Source organism: Scophthalmus maximus, chromosome 1 (genome assembly GCF_022379125.1).
Source record: "Scophthalmus maximus strain ysfricsl-2021 chromosome 1, ASM2237912v1, whole genome shotgun sequence".
Lineage (NCBI taxonomy): Eukaryota > Metazoa > Chordata > Actinopteri > Pleuronectiformes > Scophthalmidae > Scophthalmus > Scophthalmus maximus.
Genome location: NC_061515.1, coordinates 13,497,055 through 13,520,000, shown reverse-complemented (window position 1 = coordinate 13,520,000; position 22,946 = coordinate 13,497,055). Strand labels below are relative to the sequence as shown.

At 44.8% G+C, this 22,946-nt stretch overlaps 1 protein-coding gene across 1 annotated transcript in view; it reads right to left on the bottom strand.

Moving 5' to 3' along the window:
* LOC118314521 (glutamate receptor ionotropic, NMDA 2D) overlaps positions 1–22,946 on the bottom strand; it is a 47,691-nt gene that overhangs the window by 2,480 nt on the left and 22,265 nt on the right. Inside the window, exons 6-16 of the mRNA XM_035641033.2 lie at positions 22,060–22,174; positions 17,610–17,815; positions 16,746–16,914; positions 15,277–15,430; positions 14,743–14,868; positions 13,706–13,935; positions 13,190–13,350; positions 11,573–11,642; positions 11,347–11,464; positions 7,057–7,292; positions 1–6,225 (exon numbers count right to left, since the gene is read on the bottom strand). The exon at positions 1–6,225 is cut by the window's left edge and continues 2,480 nt beyond it. Coding sequence (XP_035496926.2) covers positions 3,034–6,225; positions 7,057–7,292; positions 11,347–11,464; positions 11,573–11,642; positions 13,190–13,350; positions 13,706–13,935; positions 14,743–14,868; positions 15,277–15,430; positions 16,746–16,914; positions 17,610–17,815; positions 22,060–22,174 — 4,777 coding nt within the window. The 3' untranslated portion in view covers positions 1–3,033. The remainder of the gene's footprint in view (positions 6,226–7,056; positions 7,293–11,346; positions 11,465–11,572; positions 11,643–13,189; positions 13,351–13,705; positions 13,936–14,742; positions 14,869–15,276; positions 15,431–16,745; positions 16,915–17,609; positions 17,816–22,059; positions 22,175–22,946) is intronic.

Sequence of the window (22,946 nt, the reverse complement as noted above, 5' to 3'; positions counted from 1 at the left end):
TTCATGCAGTCACAGACTTAAGTATTAGCGCCTCAATAGAAATCAATAATGCTCAATGACATAGCAGGTTTAAGCCCTGTTGATTGGTTGAAAATAACTGTGTTCTACTACACAGGAAGCAGTCGAACTGTTGCCGTGGGTTCCACTGTTGGGGTGCAGAGTAGAGCGAACACACTACCTCACTGAAAGGCGGCTGCCCTGGGTACCAAAAACATTCTACAATTGAACTACACAACCCTCCTGCCACAAATCTTGGAGATTTCATTCAGCAAAACATGCAATGATTCTGGAGTTTTTCCAAAGGATGGCTAAAGGCAAAAGCATTTCTGTAAAAACAAAGACAGACTGTTTTTTTGAAAAAAATTGCCCCACACAGACCTAGAAAAAAGCAATACATGAGCAGATAAAAGGTACAGTATCTCTCACTGAAAGGCAAAATAGTTAAAAGGGGAATTGAGAAGGTCGTCTAACCCTTCGATCTGTGACAACATGCACAAACACAACGCACAGTCCCTCACATAGCAGGTCAACCCCACCCCCCACCCCCTCCTTCTAGCCATTATCAACAGCATCCAAAAAGCTATAAAGTCTAAAGGTAGGTGTTCTTTTGCTACATCAGGTCAAAGCTACATTCAACTACAATAAGAAGAGCTGGGCTGTGGCTGGTCTTAGTGTGAGAGATGAGTTGGATATGTTGACCTTATGAAAATTGAGAGTGTATGCGTTACAATGTTGGCAACATTGGCACCGTTTATAAAGTAGATGGCTTTGGCACAGCTCACAGAAGGAACAATGTTACATTCTGTTAAACAAGTAGCATTTCATATTCACATTGGTCAGCCGGAGCCAGGTGCTGTGGACGTAAATTTATCAGCCTACATTAGATTAAATCTATCTACCTATCTAAGAAAATCATTGGAGTTATGGAACATCTGACTCTGGCTGAAACAAATGATCTCATTTTAAAATAGAGGAAAAGCAAGAATAATGTCTCATATGCAAACAGATGTGCCAAAAAGGCATCTCTGTCACATTGAAGATGGGAATATTGCTCAAAGTCAAACAGTCATCTGAGAATCTCGATAACAAGAGTTATTACTGACCGCATTCAGTGAAGTCTCAGCTATTGTGTGTGCACCTCAAACTGGATGCAAACCATTCACAGTATATCGTTCAGTCTTATTTGCCAAAAAGGAAATAGTACCATATCTTTTCCTCAGCCCAAGTGTCTCGTCCAACAAAGTGTGGTACTTTGTTACATGAACCTGGATTACAGTGAATTTTATTGTCCACAATGGGAACATGAGTTAACATCAACCGAATAGATTTTCACCTATCAGCAAAACATGTTACCTGTAGATTGTGCGGTTACAACTATGGCACGCATGTCTGAAAAATACAATGAGAATTGTGCTTCATATAATCCATCATCTACAAACTCTGCACAGATGCAATAAGGTAGGGTAATATTATAATATCCTAAGAGAGCTTTTACAATGCACCGCACTTGGTTTCAATTCGCTTTTCTCTCTCTGAATAAACCATGAATGGCAACTTTCATAAAAAGCAATAGTTCATAGCTTCAAACCCCTTCTCTGTATCATGTAGCTGCAATTATGAAGCTCGCCAGAAGCCTCCTGCACAATTGTCTCCACAGCTTATTTGAATATTATGCAGCCATCTAGTGCCAATTACAGATATTGCACCAATCTTCCCCTTGATCCACTTACATGATGGTGAATTGTGTGTGGCTCACATGTAGAAAGGAAATGGGACTTTATACTATGAAAATAAATTGCTTGAAAACCAATCTTGCTTAAAAGCTCTTGAGTGGAAATTTGGCACTGCAATTGAATCATTCCCACTTCCAACACTAGCCACATCCAGTCTGCTCCTTATTAAAAACACTAACACAGTGAGAGAAATATATTGATAGAATAAAAAAGAGGGGATGGGGAGAAAAAGTCTGAGTAGGAAAGAAAAGAAAAGACAGTTAAAGAAAATCTGCTACATGTCTTTTTTGTTCTTATTGATATTTCTCTTCTTAAAGATCAGTTTGTTGTTCAAATACAGGACAAGCTCCAACAGGAAGGAGGAGAAGTGGTTGCTGTTCAATCTTACTTGTTAAAAGAGTTCCTAGTAAAACATGACATCACGTAGATGGTCCTGGAGTAGAGCTAGATGGGTCTGATGGTGTCATGAGGTCAAAGGGCAAATAAATAGCACTGTCCTCACTGCCCAGTGAAAGGTTATCAGGCAGAAAGAGGGCATGGGAGAGGTGACTGCATTGCTTTTCATATCAACTGATTTACGAAAGGGAAGAGGAGGGCGCAGTCTCTCCGACATCAAGGAGCAGTCCAATAATCCAGTTCAAAAGCCTTCAGCCAATGAGGAAAGGGAGGCATAGTCTGTTGACCAAACACTGGCATCTTCCGGGAGAGGGTGGGTCTCTCCGCATCCCACCGAGGTGTGTTCTCAAAGCCAGAGGGAGGGAGACGTTTTGAGCTTATATCTGTTTGTGTGAGTGTGTGTGTGTGTGTGTGTGTCTGCTCGCGAATGTGTGGGTTTGTGTGTACAAATATGACATCATTACTCACAGATTGGAGACTACTCTTATCCATAGTTGTGATTCGGGGAGGGGAGGAGAACCGAAGATGACATCACAAGCCTCAATTCTGAGCGGAGGAGAAGTTCTGGGGCTGCCGTCCTCAGCGTTGCAGCCTCACCTTCACTCTCGTCATCATGGGAACCATCCAAACGGATATAGCTCAGTCTGGTGTGGCGTCTCACTGTCGCCCTCACCAGAACGCGTACAATGGAGCGGGCGGCGGTAGTGTTGCTCTCACACAAAGAAGTGTTGGCAATAGAACTACAGTCCAAATTAGTTCCCGTAGTGATCGTCGCTAATTGATTACCTATGGTCACCAAGGCAGCTGTATCTCTTGTGTCGTCTCTGTCTCCAGCTACCATGGCGCCATGGTTCTCACAAGCAGTGGTGCTCGCTCCCACGTCTCCCTCTCTCCTCTCCCCCTGTCATACCTCACTCTCCAGGCTGGAGAAATGGGCTGACCCTCGGCGCGAGCACAGGCTCTTGGCTTTGAGTGGCAGGTGGGGCGAGTAGAACCTCCGTGGTTGTGGCACCGAGCGCAGTCTCTGATATTGGAGTTTGGCACTGGCCGAAGCCTGAGCCTGTCCCTGGCCTGCCATCCCTACCCCCACTGTTGGTGAGACAGAAGATGAGGAGGGCGGAGGCAGGATGGGCATTGGGAGGGAGGTGGGAGACATGGACAGCTGCTGTGGTGGAGACGGTGATGGCTGAGGTGGATGGTCCGTGGGCTGTGTGCTGAGGCTGAGGTTAGATTGGCTGCCGGATTTGGCCTGATCTGGTTTGGGAGGCAGAGGCTTGGGGCGAGAGCCTCCACTGAAGCTGTGGCAGTGGGGGAGAAGCTCTTCCTGGCTATGTGAAAGCGTTGTGGTTCCTCTCTTGGAGTGGGAGGTGTGCGAGCGACTGTGGGGATGTGGGTAAGGGTGGGGTTGGGGGTAAAGGTTACAGGAGCACATGGTTGCACGTCCTGCTTCCTCCCCTCTGTCCCTAGCTCTCCCTTTGCTCTTCCCCCCTCCACTCTTCCATTTTTTCTCTCCCTTCACAGGGATCTTATCCATTGACCAGTATCTTCGAGGAGGAGGGAAGGCTGTGGGGGGTGGCGGCCACTGTGAGCCTAGCCCTCCAAGTCCTCCCTCTGATCCCCATCCTGCTCCTGGCCCTGAACCCCAGAAATCAGCACCAAACCAGCCCTCGGCCCGAGTTCCTAATAAGGAATCATCCCGACTGTTGATACTGCCCCCTTTCTCTCTGGAGGGGTAGGTGCCAAAGAACCAGCCTCCTCCACCTATACCTCCTATCCCTGTGCCGCTTCCCCCTGCACCTCCCTCCCAGTACCTCTCAAAACGTCCGAACTCCCCTGACGAGTCCTCATCTGAGTAACTTTCCTCTGCCCTGGCCCTGTCCCTCTCCGACTCCGACACTGCCCCCCTACCTGCTCTCCGTCTCCTTTCCTCCCGCTCCCTCAGTCTCTCCCTTTCTTCCTCGTCCTCATCATTATCACCCTCATCATTTTCAGAGTCCCACTCATGGAAAGATAGCCCTTCTCTTGTCTGTGCTTTCTCTTTTTCATAATGCATTAACAATGGACGCCGCTCTCCAACTCTACCACTACCTTCTCTGTCCAGCCCTCCACTTCTTCTCCGCTTAGAGGATGGAAGCAGTGGGTGGAGGGATGTTGGTGGAGTATTAGAGTTATCTCCTCTTCCATTTACCCAAAATTTGACCGATGCCGGGAGTTTGTTTAGGTTAGGATAGCGCTTACTGGGGGTGCGATGTCTAGAATGGGAGTGTGAGGATTTGGGATGCCTTTCTCTGCTTCTGCCACTCTCCTCCTCTTCCCTGCCATTGCCATCATCCCCTCCTTCTCTCCTGCATCTCTCTCGCTCTCCTTCCCACGAATCCCGCCCTTTCTCGCTAAATGTGCTCCGATACTGAGCAGAAAATGAGGAGTAGTCTTGTATTTCTCCTTCCCTCTCTCCTTCTACCTCTCCTTCCCTATCTGCCTCTACATCTCCTTCCTCTGGCTCAGAACGTTTCCCCCCAATTGATTTCCTCCGTTTCTTTGTCTTCAGTGCCTTCTTTTTCTTCTTTTTCACTTTTCTCCGTTTCCTTTCTCTCTCGCGCTCTCTTTCCCTTTCTTCCCTCTTTTTCCTCTTTTTGTTCTTTTTCTTTTTCTTCTTCTCTTTCTCCTTCTCTTTTCTCCTCTTCTTTTCCCTTTTTTGCCTATCAGCATCTCCACCTGCTCCACTCCTCTCTCTCTCACTCCAGCTTGCCCACCATTCTTGGAGTTGAGACAGTTGGCTCCCCCCTCTCTCCCTCTCTCTTTCTCTGTCACCCCAGGATGTACGTGGTTTCCTGGGGGGTATGGGTGGTGGCAGGCGCCCGTGGCTGAGGGAACGAGGTCGGATGATTGAACGTTCCCTCTCCCTCCCCCTACCAAGGAGGAGGCTTGACTCTTCTGTCAGCTCCTCATCGTCATCATCATCCTCTCCATCTATTCCTCCAGTCCTGTCTCGCGTGCTCCTAGAGGAGCTGTAAGAGTAGGTGGGAGAGGTGGAGCGAGAAGATGAGGCAGATGAGGATGTGGATGTGGACGATGTGGTTGACGAAGAGGACGAGGACGTATAGTGCAAGGATGCAGACGGGGATGGAGGGGTATATGAGGGGCTGAGGGGTACTGGCACAGGAAGTGAGAGCGGGGGAGAGAGCGGGCGTGCCCTTCTCCCTCCTCCCTCCCTCACTTCATCTCGTGCTGCTCCCCTCTGCCCCAGGGGCAGAATGTTCTCATACAGTGGCCCTCCAGGCTCTTTGGGCTTCTTAGGTCTACGTTTCCTCCAAAAGGATGAGGGGAGAGGGGGAGAAGGGTGTGGCAGTGGGGGTGTAGGAGGCAGAGGGGCCTGACTCTTAGGAGGCAGTCTGGGAGTGCCCAGAGATTTAACAGCCCCTTTCCCCTGACCTCCGCTGCCACCTCCCACCACCCTCTTCCCCACCCCGTGGTCCATGCCCTTCTCTGAGTAGAAGGCCACACTGGCTGGAGGTGGCTGGGGGTGGCCCCTGGGCATAGTCTTGGGGGTCTGGGACCCTGCCTGCTGGTCCATGCAGGGCCCCAGTCCCTCAGGGTCAATGGGACCATAGTATCTCTTATAACCATCAAGTCCCCCACCCCCTCCAGCAGTTGAAGTCCAGTTTGGTGGGACTTTCTGGGCAAAGGGTCCCATGTCAGTGATGGGATACCTTCCAGCCATAGGGTTGGTAGCTGTAGCGGATTTGGGCAGCCTCCAGCGATCCACCACGGCCAGTCTACGGTCTGGCCGGGGCAGGAAGGTGGTGCAAGGGAGAGGTGCACCAGCAACGGGAGTGTTGGAGGGTCCCAGTGCTGTCCCAGAATGCACCACGGTGGGAGGAGAGCCTGGCAGAGGTGTTTTGTAAACAGGCTGCGGTTGTTGCTGTTGTGGTGGCTGCTGCTGTTGCGCCAATACAATTACTGGGTTGGTCATTGACGTTGAGACAACATGTGGCTGGGATGGAACTGTAACCATTGCAGTATGGTGATGAGTTGGCAAAGATTTAGCTCCGCCCGGCGCTGTTTCATCCTCAAAGCTACAACAGCTATACATGCCCTGAGAAAAAGAGAAAACATAAATTAATCATCTCTATGTAAAATTAGATCCTATTAATTAAGATACATTAAAATATAAAACAGTATTTCCTGCAACGAAAATGTGAATAAAATATAGGTTGCTTTTGATATAATGTTGCAAAAATATTATGGCACACATTTTGACAACATAAATGTGTACAGATGCAGATATGCTACACACGTACAAAGACATTCTATCAAATGTACATGAGAGATGGAGAGAGAGAGAAAAAAGATGGGAGTGGATGAAAATGGAAATCATAAAACAGCAACACAATTACAATTCCAGTTTTCAAAAGAAATGCAAGATTGTTATTTTTCCATATAAATATCCATTCCTATTTATTGTACAGTTGTTCACTGTTTGGTTAATGAAATTACATACATAAATGCATAAAACACACTGGTGAAAAAGGATAAAGTATCAGTGCAGCGACAATAATCACATGCATATGGTGTGGGCAGTTTCTGTCAAGGTCACTGTCAAATGAACAGGATATCCAGGGAGTGAGCAGAATTGAATTTCAATTAATCCCCGGAATTGACTGAGTGGAATTGAATTGACCCCAGACTCATCCTTTCAAAAAAAAAAATCACACTCAGTAATAGATAAGGCATGAACACACATGGTTACACGTAGGTGAATATGATTAAATGCACAGCACACCGATGATTTTTTTTTTCTGTTGTAAGGCAGTTTGCGTAGTTTAAGGGCATTAAATTGTAGGGAAACTTGCCACAAGGTTTTAACAGGTTGAAAGTTAGGATTTGGTGCTAGTGCAGAAAACATTTAAAACACAAAAACACCTACTCTGCTGATTGCAAGGAGGAAGTCCAATTTGCCAGAACTGGTGGCCATGCAGTGGCGCAGCTTCCAGTAGACCAAGTGTTCCCAGGCAAACACCAGCAGACTGAGGCCCATAGCCACCAGCAGCATATAGAAGACCCCGGCCATGTTGTCAATATCCAGTTTACTGCTCATCACCTCAATTTTGTCATTATGGCAAATACCTGACAGCCAGAGGCGCTCCAGCATCTCAATCTCATCTGGAAAGGGAATGGAAATGGTTGAGGTTAGAAGGGGGTACAATTAGAGAGGGCTTATAAAAAGAGCGAGAAAATGGAGGGAGGAGAAGAGGAGGACTGAAGTGCGAAAGGGAAAAAAGACAAGACTGGAAAAAGATGTTAAGAAATGAGAGAGTGGATCATATTGGATAGAAGAATTGAGGCTGTGAGGCTTGGGGTTATTTCAACATTGTACTGATTGCAGATAGAGAAACATTGGATGGATGGATGGATGGATAGATAGATAGGGATAATGAGCATTCTAGCACAGGTACAGTACACAGTACTCTTGGTGTTTGCCCATTATCCAAGGTGTCTCCTCAAGTTCAAAGGTCAGTAATTCAAAAAACCCACAGTGTCCAAAGTAACAAAGAGGAAGGAAACTGAGACTGAGAGAGAGAGAGAAGGAGAGAGAGAGAGAGAGTCCAAAACAATGAAGTGGCACTGACAACCTAATCTCAACATTGTAACCCAGAGTAAATGAGGAGAGGAGGAGAAAGGGAGACAAGGAGCGACAGTGAGATGGTTGGGTTGAACAAGAGTGGAAGAGGAGGAGAGAAGTAATAAGAGAGTTGGGAGGAATGTTTTGTAAGGAGAGAGGGAGTGGTATTCCTTCTCTGTCCACAAATGCACCAAGGGAAATGAGACAGACAGAGACAGAGAGAGTTGGAGGGAGCTGGGACAAGGAAAGCATAGATGGAGGATGAGAGGCTGAGATTGTGTCATTATGACAAACATAGGTAACACTCCTCAGCTTCGGGATGAGAGGAGAGAAAAAAGAGGGCAAAGTGTGAAGAGAGTGCACCTATAGGGAGGGACAGAGGCAGAGGAGAAGATCATAATCATTTAATTGTGCTGGAGGGATGGTCAGAATCTCCATCAAGGTGGTAAGCTCTCTGGGATTCAAGATTCCCATCTGTTAACCTACCAAAAACCAGGCAAGACCACTCTGCCTTTTCATTTATGATCTCAGTGGCCTTACGAAACCAAGCTGCCCTACTAAATGCTTGATTGGATGTGGCGGTTGCTGGTGTAACCATAGTGATGGACAGCCAAAAGATGCAGCATATGATTCATGATGGAATTAAAGAGGCGTATTCTCCAACAGAATGAGAACTTTCTGCGACACTAATAGAAGTGGCAGGATGAGCAGCACTGCAATAACCAGGTTTGAAGGTTGCATTTTACTGCAGATTACAGTCTCTGAATTATTTCAAGTCAAACGGCAAGAGCAGGGTTTAAGAGCTGACGAGTCACATATCCACTTGCAACACTACGCAGCCCTGCAAAAACTCAAACTCAAGCCTTTTCATTCGTGCCGCCATCAGCCGTGCTTGTGTAGCTTAGATGAAGCCGACTCAGTCATCTGTGTGATGTGGCTAATGTGTCTCCTGTAGAACATCATTAGCCAATCAGCCGTGGCCTCCAGCTAGAGCAACAGCTGGACACAGTGCTAGCGCAGCCCACTGGCAGATTCAGGTAACAGCTCCCTGTCTCAGATTCACTCATACACACATACATTGGGCGACAACAGAGGTCTGTATTTAGTAAAGCCCTGCTGAGGAAGATTTATCGGTGTCATTGACCTTCAGTCACGGCAATGTGTCCAAACAGGAGCCTGATGTGAAAATAGCAAGTGTCTTAGTGAAGGGTGCAGATAAACAGGTAGTCTCATGTCTGCCCTCCACTTCACAAGTCCCAGCCAAATCCTTTCTGTAAGCTCTAAGTCTCATCTCCTGGCTTTTCCTGCCATTTGACTTTCAGTGATTCATCTTGTGCTACGTCGTCTCTCCCCTCTTTTACAATCTGACTCTCTTCTCACTGCGCCTAATTCTTCCCTCCCTCAGACCTTTGTGGTGGCAGTTGTCTCAACTTCTCAGTCGCAGCCAGCTCACGCCTGCCAAATCTGACAGGTGTGTCAAATCCGCACTCCACCTCTGTCGTTCCTGGCAGGTCAGGTCAGGTAGAGTTGGCACACTGCAAACGCAGAGCTGGCATGCACCACAAAGACATTATTTAATAAAGGAAACAGTGTTTGAGTGCCTTCATGTTTGTGTGTGTGCGTGCGTGCAAGTGGCAGTGTGCCAGATGTGGCACAATTCCAGACATGTCCAGAGATGCCGAGCTCCACAGTTGTTGAGCAGTAAACCGTGACCTGTCCAATCCCATGCTTTTATCACTACATGACAAACCTCTCGGCATTCACTGCAAGATTAGTGAAAAAGAAAAAAAAAGAAAAAAAAAAAAATCACGCCCAGCCAGCCGAGAGCTGCAAACCAAGCTTTTCACCATTTTCTATCTACTCACTGAATAATATATTCTTGGAATCAAAATCACGATACTATGCAAAAAAAAAATAGAGGTGGATCTGATAAGAAGAAAAAGCAGTGAAATATTGCTGCACAGGAGTTTTTTTTTTCCTTTATCAGGAAACAAGTTGTAGTGAGATCAATGGACCATCCATTAAAGCTGTGGTGTGAATCACCAGAGGCTACAACACGGAGAACAATACACTCGCAGGGTTGACAAAGCAGCGGCGCACTCCTCTGGTGTCCCTCTATCCTCTAATGCAGTTGTAAAATGATATGACTCAACACAGCATGGTACAATAATGATGTAACACTGTGACATGATTTAGCCAAGCTGAAGGTGTGATGCCGAGTCCTTGAGCCGCAGGGTGGTTGTTGAGAGGGCACGCCGAATGTGAGCCCCCACTCCCTCCCTCCGCATCCCAACAAACTAATCCTCTTCCTTAGTAATCCACTCCAATAATGCCTACCTGTAACTAAAACCCGCCGCATTCAATGCCACCCTGTAAATAGATCCATCCAGCTTACACAGCTGATATTATGGGTTTTGTTGCACAGAACAGTTGCAAGGACAAGGGCATGTACCAAAGAATTAAAAGAAACAGCAGACACAGTCATGGCTGTCTGGGCACTCTGTTTTTCTTCCACACACATCCTCTTTCAGGTCCAGCTATTCAGCTCCAGACATCAGTCTCATTTAATAGATCTTGGCACCAAATTGGCATTATCAGTGTGTAAGCAGCAAGAGTGTCAGCGTGCCAGAAACAGCTAAAGGACTTTGTCCGCCACGCCATAAGCAAAGCTGATTTAAAACATGAGGAAAAGCCAAACAAGCAGCATCCGATTGAGACAATAAATGCGTGTGGCAGACTGTGTAAAATGACAATCAAGCATTAGTGTAGTGGCAGCTACTGCTAAAAACAGAATCTCTTTGTACAACACAAGGAACCGTTGTCCCATGGATTAATCCTCGACACAAGTCTGTGCAGTGGACAGACAGCATACTGACAATGCCCGTACTGTAGCTATAAATTATCGAATCATCTGATCTTTTTTTTATGACTCTATTTGCTTCAGCACATTCTTCCTACCACTCGTGTTCAGCATATTTTCAGGTGTTTCTCCTCAGTTCTTTTTTTTTTCTCTCACACTTCCTCACGCTCAGTGTCTCTCTCAGCTAATCTCTAATGAGTGTTAATCTGTCACTGCACAAGTTGCGATGATCCTTTTTTTTTTTTTTTTACAACTTTGACTCACACAATTATACCCTGTTTTACAGTCAGAGTAAAGAAAATGGAAAGAGAGTGAAATTCAGATAGAAAGTTGATTGAAAAGAAAAGAATGGGGGGGGTGTTGCACTTTCACCATCAGGATCAAGTAATTTTTGCAAAGCTTGAAATGAGCAAATAACATTCTTCTTGCTCCCACCCCCTCTTATATTTCTCAGCCTCTCTTCTGGCCAATAAAGAGACCTACAAACCTCTTTAGCAGCACCATCAGCCCTCTCCTACACACCACTATTCCCTCTGTCACAATCAAAACCCGTTACAGCCATTACTCTCTCCACACCTTATACTCCCCTATCCACTTCTCGACATCTACTCATTCATCTACCCCCCCCCCCCCGCATCGTTTCTCTATCTTGTCATTTTACCCATAACCTTTGCTTTGTCCCTCCATTGTTCTAATTATTTCCCTCTCTACCCTCCCCTCCCAATAGTTCTCACCATCTCCCACCAGCTGCAGCAGGGCCAGGTCAAGAGGACGTTTCCAACGTGAGTTTTTGTGCAGGGCGATACCGTAGCCTGTGGTGGCAAAAACCTTCCCCGAGCCTATGGTCATCACCTTGGAAAAAAGGACAATGAGCAGATATTTTGAAAGTGACCAAGAGGCAAACATGTATGTTGAGTCCATGGTGTGTGAGCTAAAGTGCCTTTGTGGCTAAGTCCTCACCTTACAACCTTCGTCCTTCCTGGCCATATAGTTCAATACTGCAGCGTCATAAATAAAAGCATCCAGTTTCCTGTAAAGGGATCAAGGGAAAATTCATTCATCATTTAATGGGAGAGAGGGAGCGGAGGGATGGAGAGACCGACTAAGGCAGGGGAGGAGGTGTAAAGGTGGATCTTTGCAATGTACCTGGGAAGGAAGTTGGGGTGCAAAAATATACAGCAGACAGGCGCACAATGATAGAAAAGGGCATACAAAGTTAAATCATAACAAGAAAGGGGAGTAGGGCTGGAATAGTAAAGCAGGCTTGGCGAAACGAGTGAAAACACAAGGAGAATAAAATAAGGCAGAGATCAGGGAAAGATGTGTGAGTATAGAGTTAGTGGCAAGGTGGTGGAGGAGGCGGTGGAGAGCAGGAGGATGGGGATTTATATGGTGCGAAGAACGCAGTTACAGGGAGAGAGGACGGGGGGGGGGATTTACACACTTCAGCTAGGGGGAAAAGACATGGGATAGAGCCAGAGAGTGATGAGGATTATAAAGTTTAAATACAGACACAGAGAAAGCACACTGGGAGGGGAAAGAATGGACCCAAAGGAGAAACGAGAGGAAGTGCACAAGAGGAGTTAGAGGAAGGGACATATAAGTAATGAGAACCAATTTCTCATTTTTGTGCAGGTTAACACTGGGTTATAATTGTGGTGGCAAAGCAATGGGGAGGGAGAGACGCGACGGAGGCTTAGGATAAAGTAAACTGGGATTATCCAACACATGACGGGTGATTGAGATTCTACTAGGAACTGGAGAGGGAAACGCTGCTTGCACTGTGTGGGTGGGTGGAGATAGCAGTGAAGGTGGAGAGTGGAAAGGTGAGAGAAAATGTGCAGGAAAGCAGGAAGGGGCGACAAAATGTGTGAAATCTTAGTCTGGTTTGAAAAGAGTGCCACAAAGAGTATATGAGTGAGAACATTAAAAACTAAATATTAATTCATCAGATAGGTTGATGTACATAGGGGTTTTGAAATTGTACTGTCATTTGTGACAGATCTGATTACATTTGGGCCTGTGGTCTTCATAAAAGAGCTTTTATTTAATATGTTCCATCTGAGGAGAAAAACAAAAAAATACTGTAAATTTGCTTTTTGACTATCTTGTGATATAATAATTCAATTGCTAACTTAACGCTTGTGGGGACCAAATCCTCTAATCTATCATAGATTTCATGTACTGTAGCTTAAATCATTTAGTCTTATCATGTCCATTCTTCCATTTTTGTTTTTTTGACAAAAAGGGCTTCTACTTCGTTTTAACCCTTTTAGATTGACATCCTCTATTTGTTTTTGAGATTTATAAAATAAAATAAAAAAAGAATGGATGCTGAGAGTATTTCTTATGCCTCAAATGTTTCCTTTTAAACTTGTTGTTGTACAGTGTCTTGTAAGAGAATGAAGGTAAAACAATTTTGTCTGTCAGACAAACAACAATATGGATTTATATATGCCCAAAGAAAGTTTGAACATTTTTTGAACAAACTTCTTCAATTGAATACACAAGCATGCTTGAATAGAGACTTAGCAACTAGAGAGCAAAACATCAAGACGGTAGGAAAGGGAAACAGACCCGGTCTTGAGATTGTGTATGGCATCCTCCACTCCTCGCTGGTTGTATTTGCCCATGTACTGGTGCATGTCTGGGTAGTTGGAGCGGATATTCTTTTCTGTGCTTCCGTTGGGCACCGTGCCAAACTTCAGAGGCGGGTACTGCTCCTCTGGATGCTGAAACTATCGCAGCAAAGGAAGGCAGGAGAGGAAGAGGGAAGGGGCATGAGACACACCAGGCTGTGCACCAATCTGTCTGACCTATTTCTGTCCACTTTCCAGACTAACTTACAACAGTCCATGCACAGTCAAATCTTTGAACAGAGAGCAGTAAGTGGACTTAAAGAAGTATTTAGCAATGTCTTTTTAAGTATTTGGGAACTGTGGTAATTGAGTTATGTTGAATGCGATTTTATTCATTTCTAAGTTTCTGCGCTTTAATTAATTTAACATTCAAATTCATGGGATTTGGCTCGCTCTAAGACTTTAATTCGCCTTCCGCTTTCCCTACTTAATTAGTATTCTAGCAATGAAGTACCTTCTTGTCTGAGAGGCCCGACACAGTGTCAATGTACTCCTCCTGGATCATGAAAGCAGCCAGGTTAGCAGTGTAGGAGGCCAAAAAGATGACAGCAAAGAAGGCCCAGATCAGCACCATGATTTTGCTGGTGGTTCCTCTGGGGTTCTCCACTGGCACAGAGTTGTTGAAGACAATGGCCCACAAAAGCCAAACAGACTTTCCTATTGTGAAAGTAGACCCTCCAGCCTCTACCCAGAATGACGGAGGGGGAAAGAGTGTGAGAAATAAAGAAAGACTTTTGAGTGTAATGAGTAGTAGCAACATAATTCTTTTTTTCTACAAAGCAATCCAGCCAGTACGTGGCACAAAAGTGCAGATGAAGCAGATGATTAAAATTATACTTTCCTGAATGATCTGTAAAAATGGATTTACCACATTAAAAAGAAGTCGCTGGCTTTTTGACACCAGCGCTCATAAGGCGGTGACTATAGCATTCAAGGATTGCAATTTTCAATCCTGTAGTGTAATCTTACGAACGATTAAACCATATGGCTAAAATCAACATTCAAAGGTCTCAAGCACTCCTGCCTGTATATAAGAGGAGTAAAGGAGGAAGGACAGAGAGAGAGGAGAGTGAATGAAAGGAATATATGAGAGGATGACAGAGGGGCAAAATTATGTAGAGCACAGCAATCATGCATTAAAAGAGGCGAGTCAGGCTGGATATTGGCATCAGGGGTACTGAATATCACAGGGGTACAAACTATGCTGTTGAATAATAAATAGCTGCCTCCATATCAAGAAGACTTGGACATAGTTCAACAAACTATGGGGTTTAATTTCTTCTCCGCCACATGCACAGTTTAAGACTCACGGTAGCATGTCCATCTGTGCATGCGACAACTGTCCGGTCGGGTAATATGAAAACAAGTAGAGTATAGTATGATTTCACATTCCAGGAGTATGCTCAGTGTTTGTCCATTTGGTCCATGTGGCAACAGTGACAGTGCAGGTACAGCCATCTTTCAGAGAAACATCTTAGACCCATCACTCACTCTTGCCATTCTGGAGACTGCGGTTGTAGCCCACGGGGCTGAAGAACTCAAATATAAAGACGGTCACAGCCACAACGGTCAGGCACATGACAAACATCATCACCCACACCGCTGGGCTGTAGGGCTCTTTGAAAGGAAACAAACCAAATTTTTTTTTATTATTGACATTATATTATTCTTGTTAGTAGAATGGATGTTTCATACATTATATACACAGTAAACATACGTGCTGTGAAAATAGAAACCATTGGGGCAAGCATATTCTCCTTAAGTTCATAAACGCTGTTTCTCTTTTACAATCATCTCACTGCAGCCTATAGGCCAATAACACTGCTTTCCCACTGGAGCCGTGAGACTGCTGACAGCGTGAAACTTTAAGTTGTGAAGATATAGGCAGCTAAGAAAAAGTAACGGCTAATCTAAATGTGAGGACCCGCAGCCAAAGACTGAGGCGTTTTATGCAAACTCAACGCTTTACAATTAGATTATATCCTTTACGCCTGTTAGACGCCACCCATAAACAAAGCCCCTTACCTAAGAAAGCGGACGGTGATACGGTTCCATTGCTACGGGAGACCATGACACTGATTCCTGTCTCCACAAAAGGGACTGAGAAATCCACAACCTCTGACCTCTCCTCATTGATAGTCAATGAGCCAATGGCCATGTCCGCTCGCTTGTATACCACCTAAAGAGGGGGAAAAAAAACAGTGGTAAGAGAGAAATTCCTGTTGTGGTTGTAGATAGACAAAGTCCACAAAGGTTTGTTTTGGGGTGAGATGGTAACATTTCTGTGCCCTTTGTACAACCTTGGATATGCCTACATGACAAAGGCCAAGTATTCAGTCTGGTACACATAATGAACACGTGCATCCCCTCCATGCTACCATCTAGAATAACCTGAAAACCGCTGAGTCGGCTGATTGTACAAGGGAAATGTTAATCTACATTAGACATGGCACATCCACTCTTCAGAGCAAAAATGAAGCGAAGCGGAAAGCGAAGCACCCTCCTCTCAACTTTGCCAAGGCCCTGGATTACCTGATCAAAGAATGGCAGGCTTTGGAATGTCTGATCAAAAGACTGACATTAAAATCTACTTGGCCTTTTGCATGCCAAAATAGATTATTATAAATGCTCGAGCAGGAGAGTGCAGTGGAACTGTTTTGGAACTCATGACAACTGGTGTTTGGCAAGTTCCCTCCAGGACAAATATAGAAACAGCGTGGCGCTTCAATGAAACAGCAGCCCCCATATCGATCTCAGTGTGCGTGAGCATGTGTGTGGGTTCTTTCTTTCTGTGTGTTTGTGCTTGTGTCTTTATTTTTCTGCCAGCATTTTGTGTCTTTTCTTGATGGGGGACACATCAAGTGTCCCCCATCAAGGGGGGGGGGGGGAATTGCCAAGACAATAGGAAGGACTAATAGCAACTAGCCAGGGGTGTCAAGACAGTGTGTGTGTGTGTGTGTGTGTGTGTGTGTGTGTGTGTGTGTGTGTGTGTGTGTGTGTGTGTGTGTGTGTGCGTGTGTGTGTGCGTCTTAAAGACATCTCTGCTGATAAAGACACTGTAGGGATGTGTTTACAGGAGATACAAGCAGGTTTGTCCATAAAATGTGCTTTAATGTCCACATTTGAATGTGTGTGTGTGTGTGTGTGTGTGTGTGTGTGTGTGTGTGTGTGTGTGTGCGTGTGTGTGCGTGTGTGTAAGAAATGACAGCTGTCTGATTGTTGGCAGTGGTTAAGTGGCCATAACTCTCACAGCGATTGATGTGATGCACAGCATTTAACCATTCACCCAGAACAAAAGAGCACAGGCGGAGGAATGCTACTGTGCAACTTGTGGGCCGAGAATGCAACACAAAATATGCAGAGGTACAAATATAAACCCAAACAGACATAATCACCCATCACTCATTCAAGCGACCAACACTGAGAACACTTAATCGTAAGGACAGGCAAGCAGAATCACTGGCACACCCACACACAAACACACCAAGACTTGCCTCTCCAATCATGCCGTTCCAAACCCCATCAATTTTCTTCCCATGTTTCCCATTGGTCACTAAGTAAAGGTCATAGGTGAAGCCAACAATCTTGGCCAATCTCTTGAGGATGTCAATGCAGAAGCCCTTGCAGCACTGCTTCATGGGAGCCACGCCCTCATTGATGGCACTGGGAAAGATTTGGATAAAAAGGGACAGATTAGTAAAGAATTTAAGAAAAATTGTCAAATAGAAAGCCTTAAAATCTGTGTCCATATTAAAGTATAATTGTACACTGGATAAATTCCAAAAGAAAAGAAAAAGGAAAGGAAAGGACACAGAAGGAAATTGTCATAGAAAAGGAATATTGTGGCCGAGTCCTTGGTGACAGGCTTGTTCGACCAGTATAGGACAGGTGCCGTCATCCCTTCAGAGACTGATGAACCAAAGCTCTGCTGTGGTCATATCTGAGTCAGATCCCTGAGTCATTCCACTGATCCTCTGGAGAGCACTCCGTTATTGATTATGGTCAGGGAGTGAAGAGGCCACAGTTTTCTTTAAGATTATTTTTTTTTGGCTTTTTCCGCCTTTAATTTAACAGGACAGCTAGGTGAGACGGGGGGGAAGACATGTAGGAAATCGTCATAGGTCGGATTCGAACCCTGGACCTCTGCGTCGAGGCATAAACCTCGAAGTATATGTGTGCCTGCTCTTTCCCAAGGCCACAGATTTGATAGGTGATTGATGTCACCTCAATTGGATGGCATCATGAGAGCTTTGGGCTTTTGAAGCTGCTACTTTTCTTATTATTACCAAAACACATCAAACCCAAAACAAATCAGAAAAATGTTCTCGAGCTCTATCTATTATCCAGTGAATTCAAACCTGGCATTAAGGGGTCGTCTGCAGGGCACTGAGTCCCGGATGCACGTCCCGGATGCAGGGTCTGCCAGCTCCACGATGACAAATGGCCTTTCCTCCAGCGTGACAACGCGCAGGTGCTGGGCATCATCAGGTGGTTTAAGGAATGGCCCATAGCGGGACCAGGCTGGGTATCGCAGCCTCAGCACGCCATTCTCCCACCAGCCTACCTGGGGGAACAGGCAAGAGAAAAATTAGAAGGACCTATAGTGCACAAATTTCACTCACAATCAATATTTTCTATTTTGTTTGAATTATCTTGTTTTGTTATGGATTTTTTTTCTGTGTTTGAAGGGATACTGGCTTTCTTTACAGTATAATGACAAACAAATCCAGGTCATCTGAACAACACAAATGAACACAAAGCAAGTTTTAATAATACCCCACCTTCGCTTAACTACATTGTAGAAGAGGTGAGTGTACTTAATAGTATTTGTAAAAATGTGTCATATGCATATTGCTTTGTTTTAATTTGCATGTAGGTTTCAGTTTCAGTTCAGTTTAGTTCAGTTCTTTATCGTCCATCTAAGGGTAATTTGACTTGCAGCAGCGCACAAATAACAAAACACACAATGACACCAAGCACATGCATTACAACAAAAACACAATCAAATCGATAAATGAGAGGGGTTTTGTGTAGGCACAACTGTCATAAGGTTTCCTCCAATAAGTCTCAAAATACTGTATGTCTGAGAGGAAGCGAGCAGATTCAATATATTCTCAGTAGATTAGGAATCGATGATCAAATAATTTCAACAATGATGAACGTTTTGACTGTCCTACATTTCGAAGGAAGATGTTTAATGACAATCTGAAATCTGCACATCCAGCAGAGACACGACTGTGTTAGCCCCGACTGTGACCTCAGCTCTCCGCACGTTTACTCCATACATTCTGTGACATCACGTTCCCCATGGAAACCACAGTAAAAAAACATGATGTCTGACCTCTTGCCCGTCAGCGGCTTGCACATCTAAAGTTACTTTAGTGATCCAACAAAGTCTCCTAACTGTCCGGAAGGATCAAATGTTTGTCTTACCAAGGGGAAAAAACAACCTTAAAATGCAACATTTCCATATTAGCTTGCACCTGAGACAACATTTAAATAGTTTTAGCTTGACGCAAAATGGTTATGATCTGGGGATTAGAATCACACAGAGAACGTTTGAGCTTCCCTCCTAAAGTTTGCGCAGGAACCACCGGGTGATCACGGCGTATCGTACCGATCACACAGGTGAGGCCGAGGGCGGTTAGCATTAGCTTCTTCCCTTAAAAGAGGAGACACGTGACGTGCCCCGTAACTTCAAGCTGACAGTCACATGAACGGTAAGTGGAACTCGAAAGAACAACTCAGTCGTGTGTGTGTGTGTGTGTGTGAACAAGCTGTTGTTGTTGTACAAGTTATGACCAAATGCATTTATTAGAAGCATTTACACATGCAGGGGGTTGGCGCTTTGCTGTGGTGATTCTTTGAAACCTGTCTGATGCTGAGACCTCAATGTTCTGTGTCCGCTGTTGACCTGAAAATGTCTGTCAAGCATCTTTCTTTGCGTTGTTTATGTGCACTCTGGGTGTGTTGGATGTTTTTATGCCTGGGATATTCAGCCGTTTGAAAGCAGCACAAGGCTGAGCCACACCTAGGAAGAATCAGAGTCTCTTTTTTTGTGTGTAACTTCATACGTCTTGGCATGATCGCCTGATAAAAGTCCCGTCTAAGAGTGGTGACAAGCGTGACGGAGATGCACAATACACAAAAGAAACTGTGCATACATACTGTAAACTCATACACACATACAGAAATACCGAAAGATATACAGTAAATACACACACACACACACATAAAATAAAATAAGAGTGCGAGTTCTTAAGCATGCCAGTGGAGTAAAGTGAGGTTTGGCAGGTTCCTGCACCTTGCCTGTCTGTGTAATGCAAGTGCTGGCAGAGACACTGGGAGAAGGTGGGGACAATGACAGTATTTTGACTGCACTGGGACCACAGCTCCACAACACATATTCATTCAAAACACACTCTGGGAAAACATATAGTAAAACAGGTAGAGCTTATAGAAAAACACTCAGACAGATAACCCAGAAAATGGCAAAGTCAACTTCACCCCGTTTCAATTTCTTGGAATATTTTTTGGGGGAAAAAAATGTGAGGACTGGGAACCACCTCAACTTAAACGTTATCCTTTAGCAGCTGTGAGTAATGTTGAAAAATGCCCATTAACTTCTGGTAATATCCCGGAACATCCAGCTCTGTGAGCCTCCCCCATAGCCGAAACAAGCCATGCTAATGCTGGACAACCTTCAAGACTAGTGCAGTGTTTCAGTAAAGTAAGCTGGGTCTGTGCTCCCAGGCTCTAGGTAATGGTGCAGTCTTGCAAAACGAACATTAAATATTCAGGGAGAGCCAACAACGTGGATGTGCATAATAGGCAGATGCAGGCGTGTTATCCTCATTGTGTGTGTATGCGTGCGCTTGCGTGTGTGTGTGTGTGTATATATATGTGTGCAATTGGGTTTATGCAAGAAGTCTATAGGCACATATGGATGTCCGTGTGGAAGCGCCAAGCATGTGCGTGTGTATGTGGGCGGGCTTTGTACCCTGGGTTTGCACAGAGTCGAAGGACCAGCGTAGGAGCTGCTAATTGAAAGGGATTTGAGGGATATTGCAGGAGTCAGCATGTTACAACACGCTGAGACTGGACTCTGGTGGGCTGTTAAAACCAGCAGGAGGCTGAGAACCACCAATGTGTGTGTAGAAGCATGTGTAGAAGCATTGGTGTTTGTATTTGTGGTGTGTGTGTGTGTGTGTGTGTGTGTGTGTGTGTGTGTGATAATGTGCAGTTGTGGAATGTATGTTCTGAGACGGATGCGTGTCCGTCCACATGTACTGCGTGGTGTCGAGGCGCTGATGTGCAGTTGAGAAAATGAGCATCACTCCCTCTGCTGACACTGACAAGGGCAAAATCCCGGCGCATTAAAGGGAAAAACCATCTACAACAGGTGACAAGGCTTAGTTTTGAGGATTTCTTAACAGACCGCAGCTTGATAGAATATTCATGACATGCCAGGGGTGCTGGTGCTTTGTAGCTGCTCATACAGTTATGTAGACAAGACACTCAAACACACAAAACAATGGTGAGGCTGCAACCAAATGGCGATGACATGACTCCCAGATTTCTTCATCTCTTATTTTAATCTGCATTTAATTTTACAGCAGAGACAAAGGCAACTCAGGCAGAGAAAAAGGCGGAATCAGCAACTCTTGATCAGAACAACAACACAGCACTGTGTTCTACAAATTGATGCGGAATAAAATGTATGAGTAGTGTAGTGTTTGACTGCAGGGCTGCAACTAACTAATATTTTCATTCCTGTTGATTACTGGCCAATGGGTGATCACTGACTTCAATGTCAGATTTGAGGGACAGTCCTTTCTCTAAGGAGAATTACAATCCAAAATTCTGCCTGAGCTTCCACAGTCTGAGTTAGTAAAACCGTGTGGGTTGGCGCTCTTTGTGCTACTATCCCTCTGCTGCATCTCAGCAAGGAAACACTGTCCAGGGAAACACAAAGAGGGAATTTCAGAGAAGACAGACTGTTACTTTGGAACAGAACCACTTGAGTTGGATAAATCTGACTGTTAAAGCCTCATATTAGATTCAGCTCAACTGTCTTGCGCAAAACTAGGACTGCGGATTTTGTCCTTCATTTCCCAGGAGGGAAGACTACTGCAACCAATGTTTCCTTAAAGCTTCATGTGGGCATACTCATATTTTATAAAGACAGAGTTGAAACATGTGAAATTATCCTGTGATCTTCTGATGATTTTTTAAAATTGATTATTGATTCATCACTATTTCCGTGGTGATGGGCACATTGCCTGTTTTGTCAGATCAACATTCTAAAAGCCAAGGGTATTTGATTTTCAATAAATGAAGAACCAAAGAAAAGCAGCAAATCTTCACATTTGAACTGTGAAATGTGTGTGCGTGTGTTTGTGTGTGCGTGTGTGTGCGCGCGGTTTAACCATAAACCTCAGCGAAACAGCAGAAACTGAACAAGCACAGTAGCAGCAGACAAAGCGCGGTCAAATGGTCAGCAGCCAGCTTCTCCATCCTCTGCCTCAGGCATGAATAGGCACAGTGAACTTTACATGGTTATAAAGCCTGTGAGACCTTCCCATCTAAGAGAAACATTCTCGGGAACATTGCTCGAATCAGCATAAAACCTGTGTCAGGTTCACGTGCTTGGAGCTTTTGACCTTGCATTTGTTCACACAGCATTTTTTACGAGTGTCAACATTCAAACAGTTAAAATAATAGTATATGATAAAATAATATGCAGTACTATCAAGTTGATCATGAGAGTCAGAGCACAGACTTAGAGAACTGATGTCATGTCCTTACATCTTCCCATCCACGTCCAGGTGTCCAAGAAATGACATCCAGGAAGGGGTTGGACAGGTAACCGTCACCATTGAAGGAGTAGTCGCGACCACCGAGTGTGATGTTGCTGAAATACCTGCGTGGCAATGGGCGAAGACAAAATGAGAAGACTGACGGTAAGAACAGAAATCACGCAATGTTAGTAAATCAACTGATTGCATTGTTGGAGGAGATGAGGACAAAGTAGAACGCATAAAGCCGGTTTTGACGCAACAGAAAAGTCTTTCCTGTTCTCTTCCCTCTTCAGACTAACTCACAGCACCTCTGTGGTGTCAGTCAGGGCTCGTCTGTTAGTCAAATCTACAGACACATGATCAGATGTACAGACGTGTCAGGATCTTTGAAGTCAAACAACTGCTGCACTGTGAATCAGCTGCGAACGCTATAGTTTGTCTGGTTATCACAAAGGACAGACCTTCTAATTGCCTCCTCATGTCATATTGCTAGCTTCAAAACACAATATCTGAAAGGGTTTGTTGTTTTTACATGACAGAAAGCCTCAGATGGAACAACAGCTTGTAGTTACAGACAGTGAACAGCAGGTAGCAGTGCAAAAAAATGGAAATGAGAACATCTTTCTCATCTGTTCTGAAAGAAGAATCCATTAATCATTTCCCTTCAATCGCCACACTGTTTGTGATCTGTTTCATTAAAAAAACTTATTAATTACATGTTTGGCTCATTTTCACATGGACCAAACTCACAGTAGTCTCTCTATGGAATATAGTGTGTGTAGTTGAAATGTGGGGCAAAATTGACTGGTGATAAAGATGAACCACGGTGATAACCAGAACCACTTGAGCTACCTGTTAGAGTGCGCTGCTTGTTTGCACAGCCTACAAGGAATA